The sequence below is a fragment of the Microchirus variegatus genome, assembly GCF_963457635.1.
Source record: "Microchirus variegatus genome assembly, chromosome: 23".
Lineage (NCBI taxonomy): Eukaryota > Metazoa > Chordata > Actinopteri > Pleuronectiformes > Soleidae > Microchirus > Microchirus variegatus.
In genome coordinates, this window is record NC_139824.1 from 14,862,280 (window position 1) to 14,879,696 (window position 17,417).

The 17,417-nt window shown below is 46.5% G+C and overlaps 1 protein-coding gene across 1 annotated transcript in view; it reads left to right on the forward strand.

Moving 5' to 3' along the window:
• Positions 1-224: 224 nt before the first annotated feature.
• Positions 225-17,417, forward strand: part of pcdh7a (protocadherin 7a) — a gene marked incomplete at both ends in the record, with an annotated part of 45,781 nt that continues 28,588 nt past the window's right edge. Inside the window, 3 exons of the mRNA XM_083909580.1 lie at positions 225-1,648; positions 3,065-4,247; positions 9,229-10,011. Coding sequence (XP_083765706.1) covers positions 225-1,648; positions 3,065-4,247; positions 9,229-10,011 — 3,390 coding nt within the window. The remainder of the gene's footprint in view (positions 1,649-3,064; positions 4,248-9,228; positions 10,012-17,417) is intronic.

Consider the following 17,417-nt stretch of genomic DNA (forward strand, 5'->3'; position numbering starts at 1 on the left):
AGGAGGTGGAGGAGGAGGATAAAGGAAAAGGAGACTGCAGCGCTGAAGTGAACTGAAGTGCAGAAGCTTTTCCCCGGACCTCAGTCCGCAGAGAGCGATAGAGAGAGAAGGCAAGAAAGGATAAATCAAACACCCACGCTGTGAGGTAATCTACACCAGACCACAAAACACCAATAAAGCCGCAGCTGGGAGACGCACAGAGCAGGGGAAGGAAAGAAGGAGCCATGCAGAGGCTTGGTGCAGTGCACTCCTCCGCGACGCAGGCTCTCGTCAGCCTCGTGGTCTTAGTCCTGCAGCTGCTGACTCAGCCGCCGGGTGCAGACTCAGCTCTCCGGTACCGGGTGGCAGAAGAGGGCCCTCCCGATGTCAAGATTGGCAACGTGGCCACCGATCTGGGCCTCACGGCGGGCACGGGCAGCGGGGACGTCACCTTTGCCCTGGAGAGTGGCTCCGAATACTTCAAGATCGACAACGTGACAGGTGAGCTGACGACGGGCCCGCGGCGCATCGACAGAGAGAAGCTCCCACAGTGCCAGATGATATTCGACGAGAACGAATGTTTCCTGGACTTTGAGGTGTCGGTGATCGGCCCACTGCAGAGCTGGGTGGACCTGTTCGAAGGCCGCGTGGTCATCACGGACATCAACGACAACACACCTTCATTCCCCTCACCTGTGCTCCAGCTCTCGGTGGAGGAGAACCGCCCAATAGGCACCCTTTACCTCCTGCCTACAGCCACAGACAGGGATTTTGGGAGGAACGGCATCGACAGGTACGAGCTGATCCAAGACGGCGGAGCCGCAAGCTCAGCGAGGCGCACGACAGGAGGAAACCCCATCGCTAGAGTGGATGGACTTGGGGACCGGAGAGGGCGAAGTGGAGATAACGGAGGAGGAGCGAGGAGCACCGTGTTTGAGCTACAAGTTGCGGACATCCCAGATGGTGAAAAACAGCCACAGCTCATTGTGAAAGGCACGCTCGACCGCGAGCTCAAGGACTCGTACGAGCTCATCCTGAGGGTTCGAGATGGAGGGAACCCACCTCGTTCCTCCCAGGCCCTGCTTCGCGTGTCCATCACAGACGTGAACGACAACAGCCCGCAGTTCGAGAGGTCCATGTACGAAGCGGAAATGGCCGAAAACGCTCCTCCGGGTACACCTGTGCTCCAGGTCAGGGCCTCGGACCGCGACATCGGAGTCAACGGGCAGGTGGAGTACGTGTTCGGAGCCGCCACCGAGTCCGTCAGGCGTCTGCTGCGGCTGGACGAGGCGACCGGATGGCTGAGCGTCCTGCACAGGATCGACAGGGAAGAAGTGGCTCAGCTGAGGTTCACGGTCACAGCCAGGGACAGGGGTCAACCGCCGCGCACCGACCGAACCACCGTCGTGTTGGCCGTGCGGGACGAAAACGACAACGTCCCGGTCGTGGAGATACGAAAGATCGGGCGGATCCCCGTACGAGACGGTGCGTCGCTGGTGCCCGAAAACGTCCTGGTGGACACGCCGGTGGCTCTGGTGCAGGTGTCGGACCGAGACCAGGGGGAGAACGGGGCCGTGACGTGCACGGTTGTGGGAGATGTTCCGTTCACACTGAAGCCGGCAGGTGAAACAGCACTCCCACCACTGCCTGCAGACGAGGCCTTTGACAGGTGAGCCAAAACCCTAACCCAAAGGTAACCATTGACTTTCTGTGTATTAGTAAGCAGTCCCTTCAACAGTGATATTTCCGGGACTTCTGCTTTCGTTATGCACACGATCCAATACTCACTTCCTGTGATGCGTGTTAGACGTCTTATTGAGGGACAATAAAAACGATAATGCGAAGATAATTACAGGTACTGATGCATTCCAAACATGATGAAACATGACTCACCGCTTCCCTTACCTGAGGGGCGACAAAAACACAAACTTAATGTGTCATAATAGGCAAATAAAAACAAAATGGTATGTGCCATTACGTCTGATTCAAATGCACCAAGAGCAATTTAGTTCAAAACGTTTAAAATGGCATTTTCCTGATAGGATGACGCACACAGAAGACAAGTTTTGCTGTCCAATCCTGAAAACAGCACTATCATACAGATATATATACAGATGCTTCAAGTCTGATACAGCACTCCTCCAGGAGTATTATATTATATTATATTTCTCACAGAGTTCAGAGAAACACAACAGTGTCTCAAGTGTTTTTGCAGGCATTTAATTGAAGCTCGGTTCAAACGCTGCCACTCACTCACCGAGGTTACACAGTCGTTACAGACTGATTCTAGACTTTTTCTAATATAGTTCCATGACTGCAAACGTCATCGCTTTAAGGTTTTTTGCTTTTGAATAGGAGTACGGCAAATGGAAAAGGCAATTCTACGTCATTAGCGGTGCAACTACTTTTCATAAAGTCGGTTGTCGTAACGAAGACAAAGGACATTCTTCAGTTAAAGTAACACGAGAGGTTTTTCCAGTATAAAAGAATTGCAGATTTAATTAGGCCTAATTAGTATTGCCGTGTCTCTGCAGATGACAGCAATTACTAAGTCTTTTGAAATCTACTATGTATAAAGATTAAAGCCGAAGCACTTAGTTGATTAATCCAATCGAAGATTGATGAAAAATATGCCCCATTTTCTTTGATAGTAAATCTCTCTAATAACATGTTTCATGCTACCTTTTTTTGGTGAAATCTAAGTTTACTCCTTGTTGTCAGGTGTTGGATTTGCAGCTCAAATCATTGTCAAGTACAAGCCTTGGGGGCTAGGGAACTAGCAATTTGGGCTGCCACCTTAGGCGTAGATAACACCATGTTTTTTCATTATGTGCTGATTTTTTTTTTTTTAGCAGATAATAGAACACCCCTCCCCTAAAATGAACAACACAGTAACTACCCACAAAACAATTTTTTTAGTTTGCCAGCACCCTGGTGGCAAATTATCTACTTCATTAAAAGTGAAGAACACAAGTGTATTATTTGACTGCTTTGGGGACAAGGCCTATATTATTTCCATTTTTGGGTTTTTGCGACTACATTCGTGAAAACTATTTTCCTCATTATTTTTTTTATTTTTTTGCAGAAACAAGAAGAAGTTCTTCCTACACACGTCTGCTTTGCTGGACTATGAAACCACCAAAGAGTACAGCGTCACCATCGTGGCAGTGGACTCCGGAAGCCCCAGTCTGTCCAGTAACAGCTCTCTGATGGTGCGAGTGGTCGACATCAACGACCACGCGCCGGCCTTTGCACAGAACGTCGTGGAGGTTCACTTTGCCGAGAACAACTCGCCCGGCGAGAGGGTCGTCACCGTGGTGGCCGCGGACGCGGATAGCGGCAAGAACGCGGAGATCGCGTACTCCTTAGACCCTAATGCTGCTAACGGGCCGTTTTACATAGATGCAGATAACGGAGATATCCGCGCCACTGGGGTTCTGGACCGTGAGCTGAGAGACAGATATGAACTCCGCGTTATCGCCAAGGACAAGGGCACGCCCTCTTTGCAAGGCTCGTCGACCGTCGTTATTCAGGTGACGGACAGAAATGACAACGCGCCAAAGTTTGTCCAGGAAATATTTACGTTCTACGTCAAAGAGAACCTGCTCGCCAACAGCCCGGTCGGCATGGTCACGGTAACCGACGCGGACGAAGGCGAAAACGCAGAACTGAGTCTGTTTGTGGAGATGGACAGAGCTGACGACAAGAAAGAGGGGGACAAGATGGACGGCGAGGATGGCGGGAAAGCGCGAGGCGAAGAGGTGTTCTCCATCGAGAACAACACGGGAACTATCTTTTCGTCCGCGTCGTTTGACCGCGAGAAGCTCTCCACGTACACCTTCCGCGTCCGCGCCGTGGACGGAGGGGAGCCGCGCAAAACGGCCACCGCCACCGTCTCGCTCTTCGTGACGGACGAAAACGACAACGCTCCCTCCATCACCTATCCGACCAACGAGTCCTACACGCTGCTGCCGCCCGCCAGCAGCGCTCGCACCGTGGTCAGGACCGTGACCGCCATCGACTCGGACACCGGGCCGAACGCCGACCTGCACTACTCCCTGGTGGGCGGTAACCCCTTCAGGCTGTTCGAGATCGGCCACACCAACGGCGTGATCACGCTGGCGGAACCCCTGGAGCGGCGCCACAGGGGTCTGCATCGCCTGGTGGTCCGGGTCAACGACAGCGGGGCTCCCTCGCTGTGCGCCACTGCCCTGGTTCACATCTTCATAAACGAGAGCGTGGCCAACGCCACCCTGGTGGAGGCACAGGTGAGCTTTTGACGTGAACGGTTTCATTCCGAGTGTAACTTAAACGATAGGAAATGTAAGCTGAAGAGGTAATTAAGCACTGTTTTGGTGCGTGCCGACCTGTATTGTTCCACAGAGCTGGTAATGATATCACATAATGACAGTGATGATCCTCTCCTTTGATCCATTCAAATTACAGTGAAAACACACGACAATGGAGGAGGGTGGCGACGACAACTGATTGTAGCCGTTAAAGCTGGAAAGAAGATTATTTTTCTTGATGGAATGAGATAAATGCACCGTTTCTGCATGGCGCTCTGGGTTGTAATTGTCTGCCCGTTTTATTTTTTTGAGGAAATAATTACGTCTTTATTTGTCCCAGATATAGAATCCCGTTTTGTCGTCTGATGGCTATTGGCAGTACCACCTTCTTTGTTGTTCGCAATCCTACCAAAGTGTGTTCTTTGTCTAGGATGCGTTCTTATAATGATGGTGTGGATAAAATAACTGTTATTACTGAAGAGGTTCTTTTATGGTACATTGAACTCATAGCTGAGAGCATTGGGTGTGTGTATGTGTGTGTGTGTGTGAGAGAGACAGAGATGTAGCACACAATGGGTGAGAGTGTTACAGAGAGGCAGAGAAACAGAGATATAGACCTGTCCCAGATTTGGCCTTGTAATACCGAGCATGAAGTATGTTCATTTGAATAGAAGTTATACTTTGGCAGTGTCTCCTCACTTCAGGCCTGAATATTGATGAGGTTTTTTAAAATCTGCAGCACATTCTGAGCAGCACGCAGACGTTCACGCTGAGAGTAAAGTAAATAAAAAGCATTAGAAAGTCCAAATGAATCAAATTTTACGCCGGAAAATAAAGGGAATGTGAAATGCATTTGTATTAATGGACTTAATATATTCGCCATAACTGAATAAATCCAGTGTTGTCGCGTGGATTTGAGGACTTCACATAGAGACTTGGAGCAGAACTTGAAAGACCAGCACTAATGTGCAGAGGCAATTGACTCGATTCAAAGACATTACTGAGATACCAGAAATAACTATAACAGCATGATTTCAAATTTAGCCTGAGCTGTGCTGGTGGGAACCTTTCCCTTCTCCCTGTCCTTGTTATATTGATCAAACGTTCTTCTCTATTATACTTTAGAAAATGTTCAATTAAGCTATAAATGCTGGCAGGTAATAAATAAAGTTGTCTCTGGTTTGGGTAAAGTAATTTGTATCGACTAATAATTAATTACCCGACTGTTCGTACTTAAAATGAGTTGTGAATCAACAGAGTGTGGTTTTAAGGCACTGCTTGGAATATTTGTTTCCTCATTTTTTTTTTTCCACCACTGTCAGGTCTGTGCATGTAACATGACGTAAAGAAGAGTGTACCAGCGAAATAGTTGCGAGATAATTGAGAGGAAGTGAACATGTCATGCAGATAAAAGGCACAGGGGTTCTTGTTTTTTGTTGTTGTTGCTACCTGAAATTATACTTTCAAAGGAGTCAGAACAGAGTCACACTGCACACATCTGTACGCACAAATGGTTCCCTGTTGCAACCTTTGCGTGTCAACGCGGTGACACGCAAAGGTTGTTTCGTCACACACATTGGGTAACGTTCAGTGTTGTGCAAAAGTCTTGTGCCACCATTAGATTTATTGTTTTAGCAACGCTATAATCACCGTACAGTGAGTGTTAGGGTTATGTCTCAATGACTGTACTGGAACACGTTCAAAAAACAAACTGGAGCCATTTATGCAGTTTTAGGTTGCACAGGTTAAAGTGTCAAGTATTTACTGGAGTGGAACCCTAATTCAAATTATTGGTATAACCCGTGTTTGTCCTAGTATTTCTTTCAAAAAAAATGACTTTTTTAATTCAAGACATTACATACACATTGAATCCAAATTAGAGCTGAACCAATTAATCGATTACAAAATGAACCGTCTACTATTTTCATAATCGATCCAACAGTTCGAAGGTTTTTTCATGATGAAAACAAGATTTCTGATTGTTTTAGCTTCTTAAATGTGAATATTTTCTTCTTTTCTTTGCTCCACATAACTAAGAAATCATTAAAACTGAATCATTTTGGTTTGTGGACACAGCGAGAACATTGGAGAACATCGTCATCTCCAGGTTTGACGAACACTGATCAACGTCAACACAACCCTAACCCCAAAAACCCTAACCCTAGTATAATCCCAGCCATTGACTGACCTCACAAGTAGGTGTGGACAGAAGGTGTGGGATTTAGCCAACAAAACCCTTATCTGAGCGTAACACTCGCCACTCAGAGTCGACTAAAATTTACAAATTGAACAATCAAGGGGGGGCGAGGATTAGAACGTTAAAACACTTGAGCGTTAAGCTTTTGGAACAATGTTGTTGACGGCCGGAATTAACTGCAACGAGTCCAAATAAATAACCGGGGTCCACTGAATCGAACAACGTGGTGTAATGTGTCCGGGTTGGTACGAAAGCCATCTTTGATTACAATAAACATAGTTACGTTTGATCGTAGGGAGGAACTCGGGGAGCAATTGAGTACAAGTCATTGAAGAGAGAGGCGAGAGAGAGAATACCTCCATCTCATAATGAAGTCGAACTGAGTAGTGGACGGATGCCAGATGTAATTAGGGGGGGAAATCGGCTGTGAATGCTGTAGCACCATGGCAGAAAATGACTCCAGTCTTTTCTGTCCAACAATCAGGGGTGAACCACATGTTGGGTAATTATTTACGACTACGGAGTTTGAGCTACTTTGGAGGAACGTTTGGTTGTGATCTAGTGTTCGTCATCTGGGAAAGAACACTGCTCTTGTAGACTTTAAGGGTCTTCTCCTAAATATGTGCAGTCGCTTCCCATCAACACAAGGACCATCTAACATTTATCCTCCCCTCGGCTGTAACTGAAGTACAACAGGAAACCGGGCACTTTCTAGGTTGGTCAATAGTGCGGTCGGGGGGGGAGAACTCCTCGTCTTGGTCACAGAATCGACATCTGCAGTGACATGCAGATAACACAATCCTTGGAGAGTGGGGCCAGATTGATGAGCGTGTTAAAGTTCTAAAGCATAGAACGAAGCTCCTGCAGCAGAATGGAGGATTCCGATTGGAGTTTTTTGGGAATGCATCCACGGAATGTACTCGAAGGCAGTGATGGAGAAGTGGTGCCGGTGCACTTATCCTGCCATACATTTATACAGCATACACACACCTGCACTTACACGACTATACATAGCTTGCACTCTGTGAGGGTTATCTCGTCTCTTCACATCCACACATGCATGGGGAGTTGAATCACGAATCCACTTTCTAACTCTGCGTCACACATACGCAAAAGCTCAGTCCACAAAAAACACGCAAACTTGCCTATTGCACACACAATAAGGCAGACAGTGCATGGATGCGCTAAGCCACAGAGATACCCCGGCAGAATGAGAATGGAGCGAAAAAAATACTGCAGGGCGAGAGAGGAACAATAGCGCTGAGGGGAGGGAGAGGAGCCTCATCTGTGCAGTGGAAGCAGAGTAATGGAACATAACCAACACAACTTGCTCAAAAACAATTAAAGTTAACCCAAAGATAGATGGTGATGAAACAGTGAAGTATAACGGACTCATTCTTTGCCTGCGGGCGCAAAGTAGAGAGAGGGAATAATGTGGCTCTATGTGAATAATCCAAGTACGCGTTGGATAATGTAATAAGCAAGTTAAAGTGGGTATTTTTCCTGTAGGAGTGATTATTACACTGCTGCAGGTATTATTATTATTATTACTATTATTATTATTATTATTGCAAACGCTGGTGCTTTAATTTAACTTTACTCGCTTACCTGCTCACTCTCTCTCTCTCTCCAGTTCTCTCCTGCAAGCCTTATTGCCCACGGCTGGTATGGCAGCAGGGATTATGGTATATAATATCCACCCCTGACGGGCCAAAGGAATTGTCGAATATATGAGCTCTGAGACTCGGTGTCACAGGGCTGAGAAATAAGTTGCCTTGCTTACAGGCAGGTTACACAACTTTGCAGACTTGCACGCGTCAGGATTGTGTAGATGTTTCTGCTTAATGGTTGTGTAGTTTCTGTGCATTGATTAGCATAGACGGATTCATCACCCTGCAGGATGCAGATCAGTCTCACTGGCTCCTCTCGAACAAGTCTCCACAAAGCAATGTTGTGACGAGCACAAACAACTGTCTTGTTGTTTTATTAGTGTATATACGCTCAGACTGGGCGTGTGTGTGTGTGTGTGTGGGCTGCAATGAGACGCCATTGTTATTTGCCTTCTAAATACAAAATATGTTGTAATACAAACTGATCTAAATGGATTAGCATGGATTTGTCTAAAACAACTAAATACCATCAAATGAAAAGCAACTAAAAAAAAAAAAAAAACGGCTCCAAACGATTTCACAGAAGACACATATTTACAATAATGTTCCATCTTTAAAGCCAAGCGCGACAAATTGTTCTCGCAAATCCAAGTCTGTGCAGTCATTTAACAACAGAGACACAGTTCATTCATGAAAGAGAAGACTTGGGGGTGGGGGGGGGGTGTAGTCACAGCCGCATCTCTTGTATCGACTGTTTCGTACCTTTCCTGTTTCACCAACTGCCCAGACCTCAATGTAAGCTGCCCATAATTATTTTTAAGAGCGTTAAGCAGTAGGTGTTTCCTGTAACACAGACGCGGATGATGCCAGATTACAGGTGGGGAATTATTCACAATTTGAAACGCTGCAACCAGGAAGCAGCAGCAGCAGCAGCAGCAATTATATATTTAGTGACTGTGTGTGTCTGGGAATAATGGCGAAGCTCCCCCGACTAAAACACAGTGATCAGTTTAATTAGGCTAAAGATGCTGTTTGATGTTTCACTGTGGCTCACACCCACTGTGTCATTTTTTTTTTTTTTTCCAGTTCTCTGATGGCTTGTCTGTTTTTCCTCCTTTTCCTCTGCATCTCTTCCCTGTTACTCTCACCACAGGTGGCCCGAAGCATGATGGCTCCACTGTTATTGGACATCGCAGGAGACCCAGACAGCGAGCGCGCGCTCGGGAAACAGCGCCTCAGCGTCGCCATCGGCGTCCTGGCCGGCGCTGCGGCCGTCATCTTAGTGATCCTCCTGGTCGTCACGGCTCGCCAGTGCGGCGCTCAGGGCAAGAACGGCTACGAGGCCGGCAAGAAGGAGCCGGAGGAGGACTTCTTCAGTCCTCCGGGGGCTCAACCGCATGCCGGCCGTAGCGGCGGATCGGACCGCGGACGCAAACCTCGCCGGGACAAACGGAACGGAAGCGGCAGCGGTGCTGCTGCAGCGGGCGGAAAGTCCGATCGGTCGCTCTACAGCGGCATCGTCACGGTCAACGGACTGCGTCGCCACGCCAACGACGACGACGAGGAGGATCTGAGCAGCGCAAGTGAGCGCCTGGCGGCCCGCTACTGTGCTGTGGACGGTGACCCCGGCAGCCCGCGGATGGGCGGCGGCAGGAGGCACCAGTCGAGCCCAGATCTAGCGAGGCACTACAAATCCAGCTCCCCTCTCCCTGCAGTGAACCTGCAGCCCCACTCCCCCCCAGCCGAAGGGAAGAAGCACCAGGCGGTCCAGGAGCTGCCGCCGTCCAACACCTTCGTGGGCAGCGGAGGCTGCGTGGGAAGCGCTGGCTCCAGCAGCAGCAGCAGCGGGGGCAGTGGCAATGCAGATGCCATGTCCCTGGGATCTGACCAGTGCTCAGAGTACGGATGCCAGACTGGGAACAAGTACAACAAGCAGGTAGGAGCTCTGGGAAGATGACTGGGTTGATGTATTGGTTTGCTCTGTCCCTTCTTTATTTAGAGTGGCAAGGAAAAGTGAGTGAACCCAGGATTTGTCTGGCTTTCTGCATGAAATCTTGTTTAGAAATCAAGTGATTCAAAAAATGGTTGAAATCGTAAGCTACGCAAATTGAAGCGATATCGTTCGTCGTTTATTTCGGGGTTAGTCATAAATTAAAGCAATGTAATCGAATTTGTATAAGATGCTATAACATAGGCAACTGTACCTGGTCTGAAAACATCGTTTGGACATTAGAAGTCCTTCTCCACAGTTAACCGGTATCACTTAATTGTACGAAAAAAATAATGTTTACCAACTGCGGGGGGAGCCCAAGAGCAAATCCTAAAAACTAGAGTCTGATTTTTAGCAAACCTCGTGTCCGATCAAGGAAACAGTTTGGAAATGTGGCTCCAGCATTAATTTGACTGATGAAAACACCCAAGAACCACGAGGCAACATGACAGCAGTAAATCAACTTCAGAATGGATCCAACAAAAGAAAATTGGTCCAGACAGAGCCCTGATTTCTCGCTGGATAGCGGACGCTGTGGAATGACTTTATATGAGCTGCTCAAATCAGACATCCAAAGAACGCGGCGAGGCTGAAGCGGCTCTGAAACAGAGTGATTGAAAATGTCTCGTGAACACCGAGCAGGGTCCAGAAACACTTGAGGTTGAGGTTATTGCTGTTTGTGGAAGTTCAACCAGTTACCAGGTCCGAGGGTTCTCTTACTTTTCCCCCCTGAAAACTGAATTGTTTGTTATTAGCTCGGTGTTTATGATAAATTCATGATACATTCCAAAGGGTTCATATACCCTTTTTTCTCAGGATACAGCTATCACACCCACACACAAAAAAAACATGAATCAACCCCCTATTGTAGGCAAACAATATGTGAATTTGCATTTATGTGCACATGCATGACTGACTGCCTGTGTGACCGTGTGTCGAAAAACCCCCGAGGAGTTCAGTTGGCGTCAGGACACAGAGGGAGTGGGCGAATTGCTGCTTCCAGCAGCGTAATTGGTCATTTTGTCTCCGTTTGCTTTTGTCACGCTTTTATGTTACTTGCAGTCAGCATGTATGGTCGTGCTGTAAACGACACACGTTGCATAATAATAATAACAATAATAATGAATGCACATGGCTTTGTTGTTTTCTTTTTTATTTGAAAGTACAGTTACAAGCTGAAGACATGATAAATACTGCATTCAGACAATCGCTTGTCCTTTTATGCACAAACACACTTGATCTTAAACATAACCAGTAACTGCCTCACCCTAATCGTTACCGTTAAAACAATGCACATCTACCTCTTGACTTTAACCAGAGCTTGACAAATGACTTTCCTCTTCAAAGGCCCCGCTGGTCGTGAAAAAAAGTCAGTATTTGTGCGATAAAAAGGTCCTGAAGAGGCAAAAGCAAGTGTAAACACACACACACACACAGACACACACATCATCTATCATTGACACAGCGGGGTGTCCCTAGTCCGCGGACAGCGCTCCCGTGAGTGATGTTTGAGTGACAGATAACCCTTCTTAAAGGGGCGTTGTCTCATTTCCTTGATGGACAGCTCCACTTTTATCCTCCCCGTGGTGGGAAAAGTGCTGATGTGGTCATTAAAACAGGAGGAGAGGAGCTTCTTAGGCTAATACATGGGTTCCTCTGATCCTGCTCCACACACACACACACACACACACGCACGCACTCCAGAGGTTAATCCATTACGGAGTCAATCCTCTTAATCTGCCGTTCCCAGGGAAAGGAAAATGCTTACAGGGAGAGTTTGGTGCTCATGCTTACATGCACTCACAACATGCCAGTGCACATACAGGAGCGAACGCACAGACACGCGGACCGACAGCGTAATGAATTATTGATCGAATGGGGTAATTAACTCCTGCCCTTGCTCCAGCTCACCTAAAAGTAAAATATCCAGCATCCATTGGTTTTAAACACAGCTCTGTGTGCCTGTCAAAGTCTTTGGATGCTCGTGTGCACGGCTGCGTTCGCATATCTGTCAGATTTTGTTAACTCGAACAGTTTGGGTGCGACATGAGCGGGGGTTTATGTGTTGGCGCCCGTCACTGCGCTCAAGGGGGGGCTGCTTATTTCATGAGAGAGTGTACATTTTTATATGTGAGAGGTAGACTCCGGGAGTAATAGGTGCCAAATGCAGCAACTAGGACACCGACCGAATTTGAAGCGGCATTAGCTCGGGAGTACGAGAGAATTATAGGTGGTTAAGTTGGGACGGAGGTGGTCAGAGCAATTTTACTGGGTCAGTGAAAGCTGTTCATGTGAAGTCAGAAAAGGGGAAAATGACAAAAAGGAAACTGGGTTTCATAGATGGAGACCCATTATTGTGGCTGGTCTTGGACGGGGGGTTTTGCAGAGGAACTTGTGACTGGCAGAGGAGGGCTGGCAGATGGCAGAGCAAGGAGTGAGTCCAAACCAGGCAGGTTGTCGAGTGGGACAGCCAGTAGGCGAAGAAAATAGTCGATCTGAAACCAGTTAGGTATAGGAGAAGATTCTGGTTTACTGGGTAACGGCAGCCCGATGAACCCAGATACAAAGACTGAAGGCAGGAAACTGGGGGGAAAAAAAAGTTGTTGTGAAAACTGGGAAAAGTCGAGTGTTGACGTAACATTTGCATCATTAAGGAAGCTGAATTATCTGGAGGGGAACTGAAGGGAAGGGGAAAAACAGCTTTTAAATACTGCAGCGGATGAGCGGTTGATTGGCAGATGCAGCTCAGACGTGCAGGAGCATACAGTATCCAGAAAAGACACACCAGCCTAGTGTGAATGGATAGGCCTGGCTGATATTATATTAAGATAAAAGTCTTTTAAATCACTTTATAGCAATAATCGACACAATGAAGACTAAGGCTGAATCCTAATCCCACCCCTTCCTCCTACCCCTTTGTCGGAGTTCCCCCGGCAAGCCTATCGCAGCAACAATCCAAAAATGCCGTCCTCACAAGTAATGTCTGTTGCTTTTACCATTTCAACGTGTCGTGTCAAGGGTTATCGGAAATCTCATCCAAAACAAATAGCGATAGCAGCTAGCTAACCAGTTACGAAAGGAACACCAGGATATTAGCATCGGCTACGGCTAGCTAGCAATCCAAAACAAACTTGACTAGTGATTCAGAAAAACCGTTGACAATTGGAGAAGACCGCAATAGTATCATTACACATGACTGTCGTAATTAAAAATGCTGAAAACACATTAGTGTGAGTCCTTGGCTTGAGCCATCGCTTCCAAAAAAGATTTACCGGCCGGCTTTCAAACCTCGCCGACAGGCCCTCTTTTTCAAATGCAGTCCTTTGGAAACTTCATTTCAAGGGTTACGTAGCCCTTCGACTTGGCCCTAGCCCTTAACCCAAAGGAGAAACGAGACAGCCTTAACCCTCACATGAAGGCGCAAAAACAAGGGGTAGGGGGAAGCCTAAGTTTGACCTTTTTCACAAATCTGAAGCAAAACACTAATGTCGACATATAGTGGACATTTATTACATTGCAGTATATATCTATGGGGGCTAAATAGCACTGCTCTGTCCAGAGCGTTGCGTCACTTTAGCTGCACTGTGACAGAAGGTCTGCTCTATAAGCTCAAACGCATGTGAGGGGAGTAAGTGATTGAGTGAGAGGATTTTAAAGTGACACCACTGGTCAGCCGATACCATACGAATTCTTCCCCCCCGAGCACCTTTTGCTCTTATTAAATGGATCTCATGCAAGCTGCTTCCATAACGTAATCGACATTCGGCAACAAGCTGACGCAACTTTCTTTCAAATAAAAAAAGCACCGAGCAAATGATATCTTCCGACTTCTTGAACCTTCAAGTTGAAGAGAATTGGCCTCCAGTGCAGCTGATACTCTGTATATAATCTGACTGAGCGTCTTACTTTCTCTCCGACTGACTATTTACCCGAGTAAATACAGCCAATATCACAGCAAAGCTGTTGTTTTTTCTTAATTGCTTTTACGGTGATTCTGTCAAACGACAACGCGGTTATAACAATCAGCATGTTAGCGCAGCCGTGAAGCAGCTCGGAGAGTGGAGCCGGTAGTTTACATGAAGTCTCGATGGGCTGTGAGGCCTTCGGTTTTTCATACTTGTTCTTTTGTTGTCTGACAAAAGGAAGTGGGGAAAACACACACACTTCCAGAAACGGCTTTATTGCAAATGTTGCTGTATGTGTGAAAACAGAGAGAAGGCGGCGAGCTAACGGGGGCTAAGGGCTGATATGGGACGACGCTAGAAATACAAATTTGACCCAATGACACCACTTGTTTCCAACTATTACAGTTGACCATATGCGGTTTAGCCATATAGATATATATAGAGATATTCACTGAGGAGAAGGGAAGAAGGCTTTTATCCATACTAATGGGCACGAATAAAGCTAAACTGCAGCAGAGAAGGGGGAAGAGTAAAATAATGAGTCAAGGGCTGTATTCTCAAGAGAGCAAGAAGAGGACTGAGAGATAAACTGAATGGTAAGAAAATGGTAACTAAGTGTTAAACAGAGAGCGGCAATAACATTAAAAAGCAACCAGTGCAAAGGGAAGAGGAGAAAACAGGGAGCTGCAGATGAGAGTGCTTTGTGCGTGTGGAGGAGGGTTTGGTACCATGTTTAAATGTTTATACGATACCTGTTTGACCTATGAACACAGTTATTCCTGCATCTTTAACACATCTTTATCCCTTTGTGAGACAGAATTAAATACTCAAGCTTCAAATGTCTAAGTAGAACTTTGAATGAGTGATTTTGCCTGCTTCCTCGAACACATTTCAATTGGTACGAGGAACGACGCTGACCTTCGATATCCAGCCCTGATGCTGACGAAGACAATGTGAAAGAGAAGGCTGGCATCTGTGCTTTCAAGCAGGGAAAGTGAAAGAGAGAGAGAGAGAGAGTGTGGGTTTGGGTGGCAGCCAGAGAGAGAGTGGACTGCTGAGATGTGGGTCATCAGGATACCCATTGGCATCAGGACACATTAATGATCGCAGCAGTCACATGGCACTGCAGTCGATACGGGCAAAGTGGCCTCATTCTCCCCTGTAACCATTACCCCACAGACAAACACACAAGTACAGTACAAGTTTGTGCAGTCATACTTCTTAAACAACACACTTTTTAAACAAAGAATTATCCTTAACCTTAGAGCAGAAACAATTAATCGATTACTAAATTAATCGTCAACTATTTTGATAATCGATTTGAAGCTTTTTTTTTTCTTTATTAAAACAAGATTTCTGATTGTTTTAGCTTCTTAAATGCTAAAACAATAAGAAGCATTTCCAAATCAATTCTTTGTTTCACTGGGAGCCAATGAAGAGATGATTAAATATGAGTGATGTGCTCAAACCTTTTGTTTTTCGTTAGTACTCTGGACTTTATGTAGTTTGGTTTTTCAGTCAGTCAGCAAAAAAGCATTGCAGTAGTCAGGTCTACTGGAAATAAAAGCATGGACCAGCTTTTCTGACTGAGACAGGAAACATCTAATTTTCTATGTTTCTAGCTTCTAGCTTTTATTAGGTTTCAAGCTTCTTAAATGTGAATATTTCCTTTGTTTCTTTGCTCCACGTAACAAAGAAGTCATTAAAACTGAATCATTTCGGTTCGTTATATCGTTATTTCAAGGTTTGACAAACACTGATCAAAGTTTTTTAACATTTTCTGACATTTTATGGACAAAACCAACAATTAAATACAAGTACACACACACATTGAGTCCACTACAGCTGTTTCTTTGCATTGTTCTTTTCTTTTCGTTTCCCCCCCCTCACCTCTCACCCTTTGTTCCTTGCCACCTTCTGCCATTTTTACCCTCTTTTCCATACGTACGGCCATAAATCTAAACCACTCTGCCGCCGCTGCCGCTGCTACCTTTGCACCTTCCCGTGGCACCGCGCGCGCTGACCTCTGAGAACCAATGGACTCAGCATTTTTTCAGCGAGTGTGACTTCTTGTTCTTTTACTGTCGTGAGCACTTTCTCTCTCTCTGGATGCATTGAGTGTGCGGTGCCGCTGAGGCTGAATCAAAACCAGACACACCTACTCCCACACACACACACACACACACACACACGTACACATCCATAACCTAATCAATGCCAAGTTAACAAGGCCAAGACTGCAGCAGAGAGCGGTGGTGGGGTTGACGGCGCACTTTCTTGCATTATTGCACAGCTCGACAATGCTGGTTTGAAGGTCACAGCCAGGTGTCACCGCGACGATGTGTGAGTAGGACTCATCGGGCCGGTCATGTCCATCTAATTGGACTGTATGGACAGCCAGGGGGGAGAGATCAGGCCTGCTGGATTATAAAATTGAAAAGCAGCTTTTCATTTTCAACAAAATCCCCTGCAGGATTAAATATTATGAGCGTCTGTCATCGAGTCAATCCCGCGCACGCACGCACGCGACACGAACGCAGGCGCACATACACCGCCTGTGACAACATATGGCATGTATTAGGGTCATAGTGGCAAAGGCACGGTAATAAACAGAAATGCACACTGGCCCCTCCTCCTTCTCGGGTTATACACTCACTCACACACACACACAGTAACCGACTCGTGACCCCAGTCATGATGATACCACGGCGCGCTGATGCATTTATTAAAAAGGCACAGTGAGCTGAGGCCACGCTCACCGGCCATATGCTCACGGGGGCGAGGAGGTGGGGTTAAAGCGAGAGGTGAGAAGGACGCGGTAACCAAAAGCGGGGATCGCCGTACGAGGCAGACTGAAAACTGATCTACTGACCTGCAGACAAAGAGCGGGGCAGAGGGGATGGGGGGGGTGAGGAGCCAAAGCATGGGCATCAGAGAAGAGAACACGAGCCGGACACTGAGATGATGATGATGATGATGATGAAGAAAGGTTCAAACATGAAGGAGACAGATGCATGTTTGTGTTTCGACGCTCGCTTGTGGAGGTGGAACACATGCTCAGCCTGTAAATATTGATTTTCTGCTCGACTAGGATCATATTCATACCTTCACACTAAGCTTCAAGGTTCTTTTATACTTCCGATTCCATCAGAGCAGAACAAAGAAAAACACTCAACACCAGGGCCTTTCTTTCTTTTTTTTTCAATTATCGTACATTTGGTGTTTAACGCGTGCAAACATTGATACGCTCTTGACTCGAAATGTCGGCTTTTTTCTGCCGTTGGGTGACATAGAGCTTACTAAAGGTTAGTCATTGATACGAGTATGAGTTTTTAAAGTTAACGTCGCACAAGTTTTATTCAGTTAAAACAAGAATGCTACCGCATGCTACCGTTAGCTTTTCTGAACTTACAGAGTCTAACTATAACTTCATTAACTATGACGCGC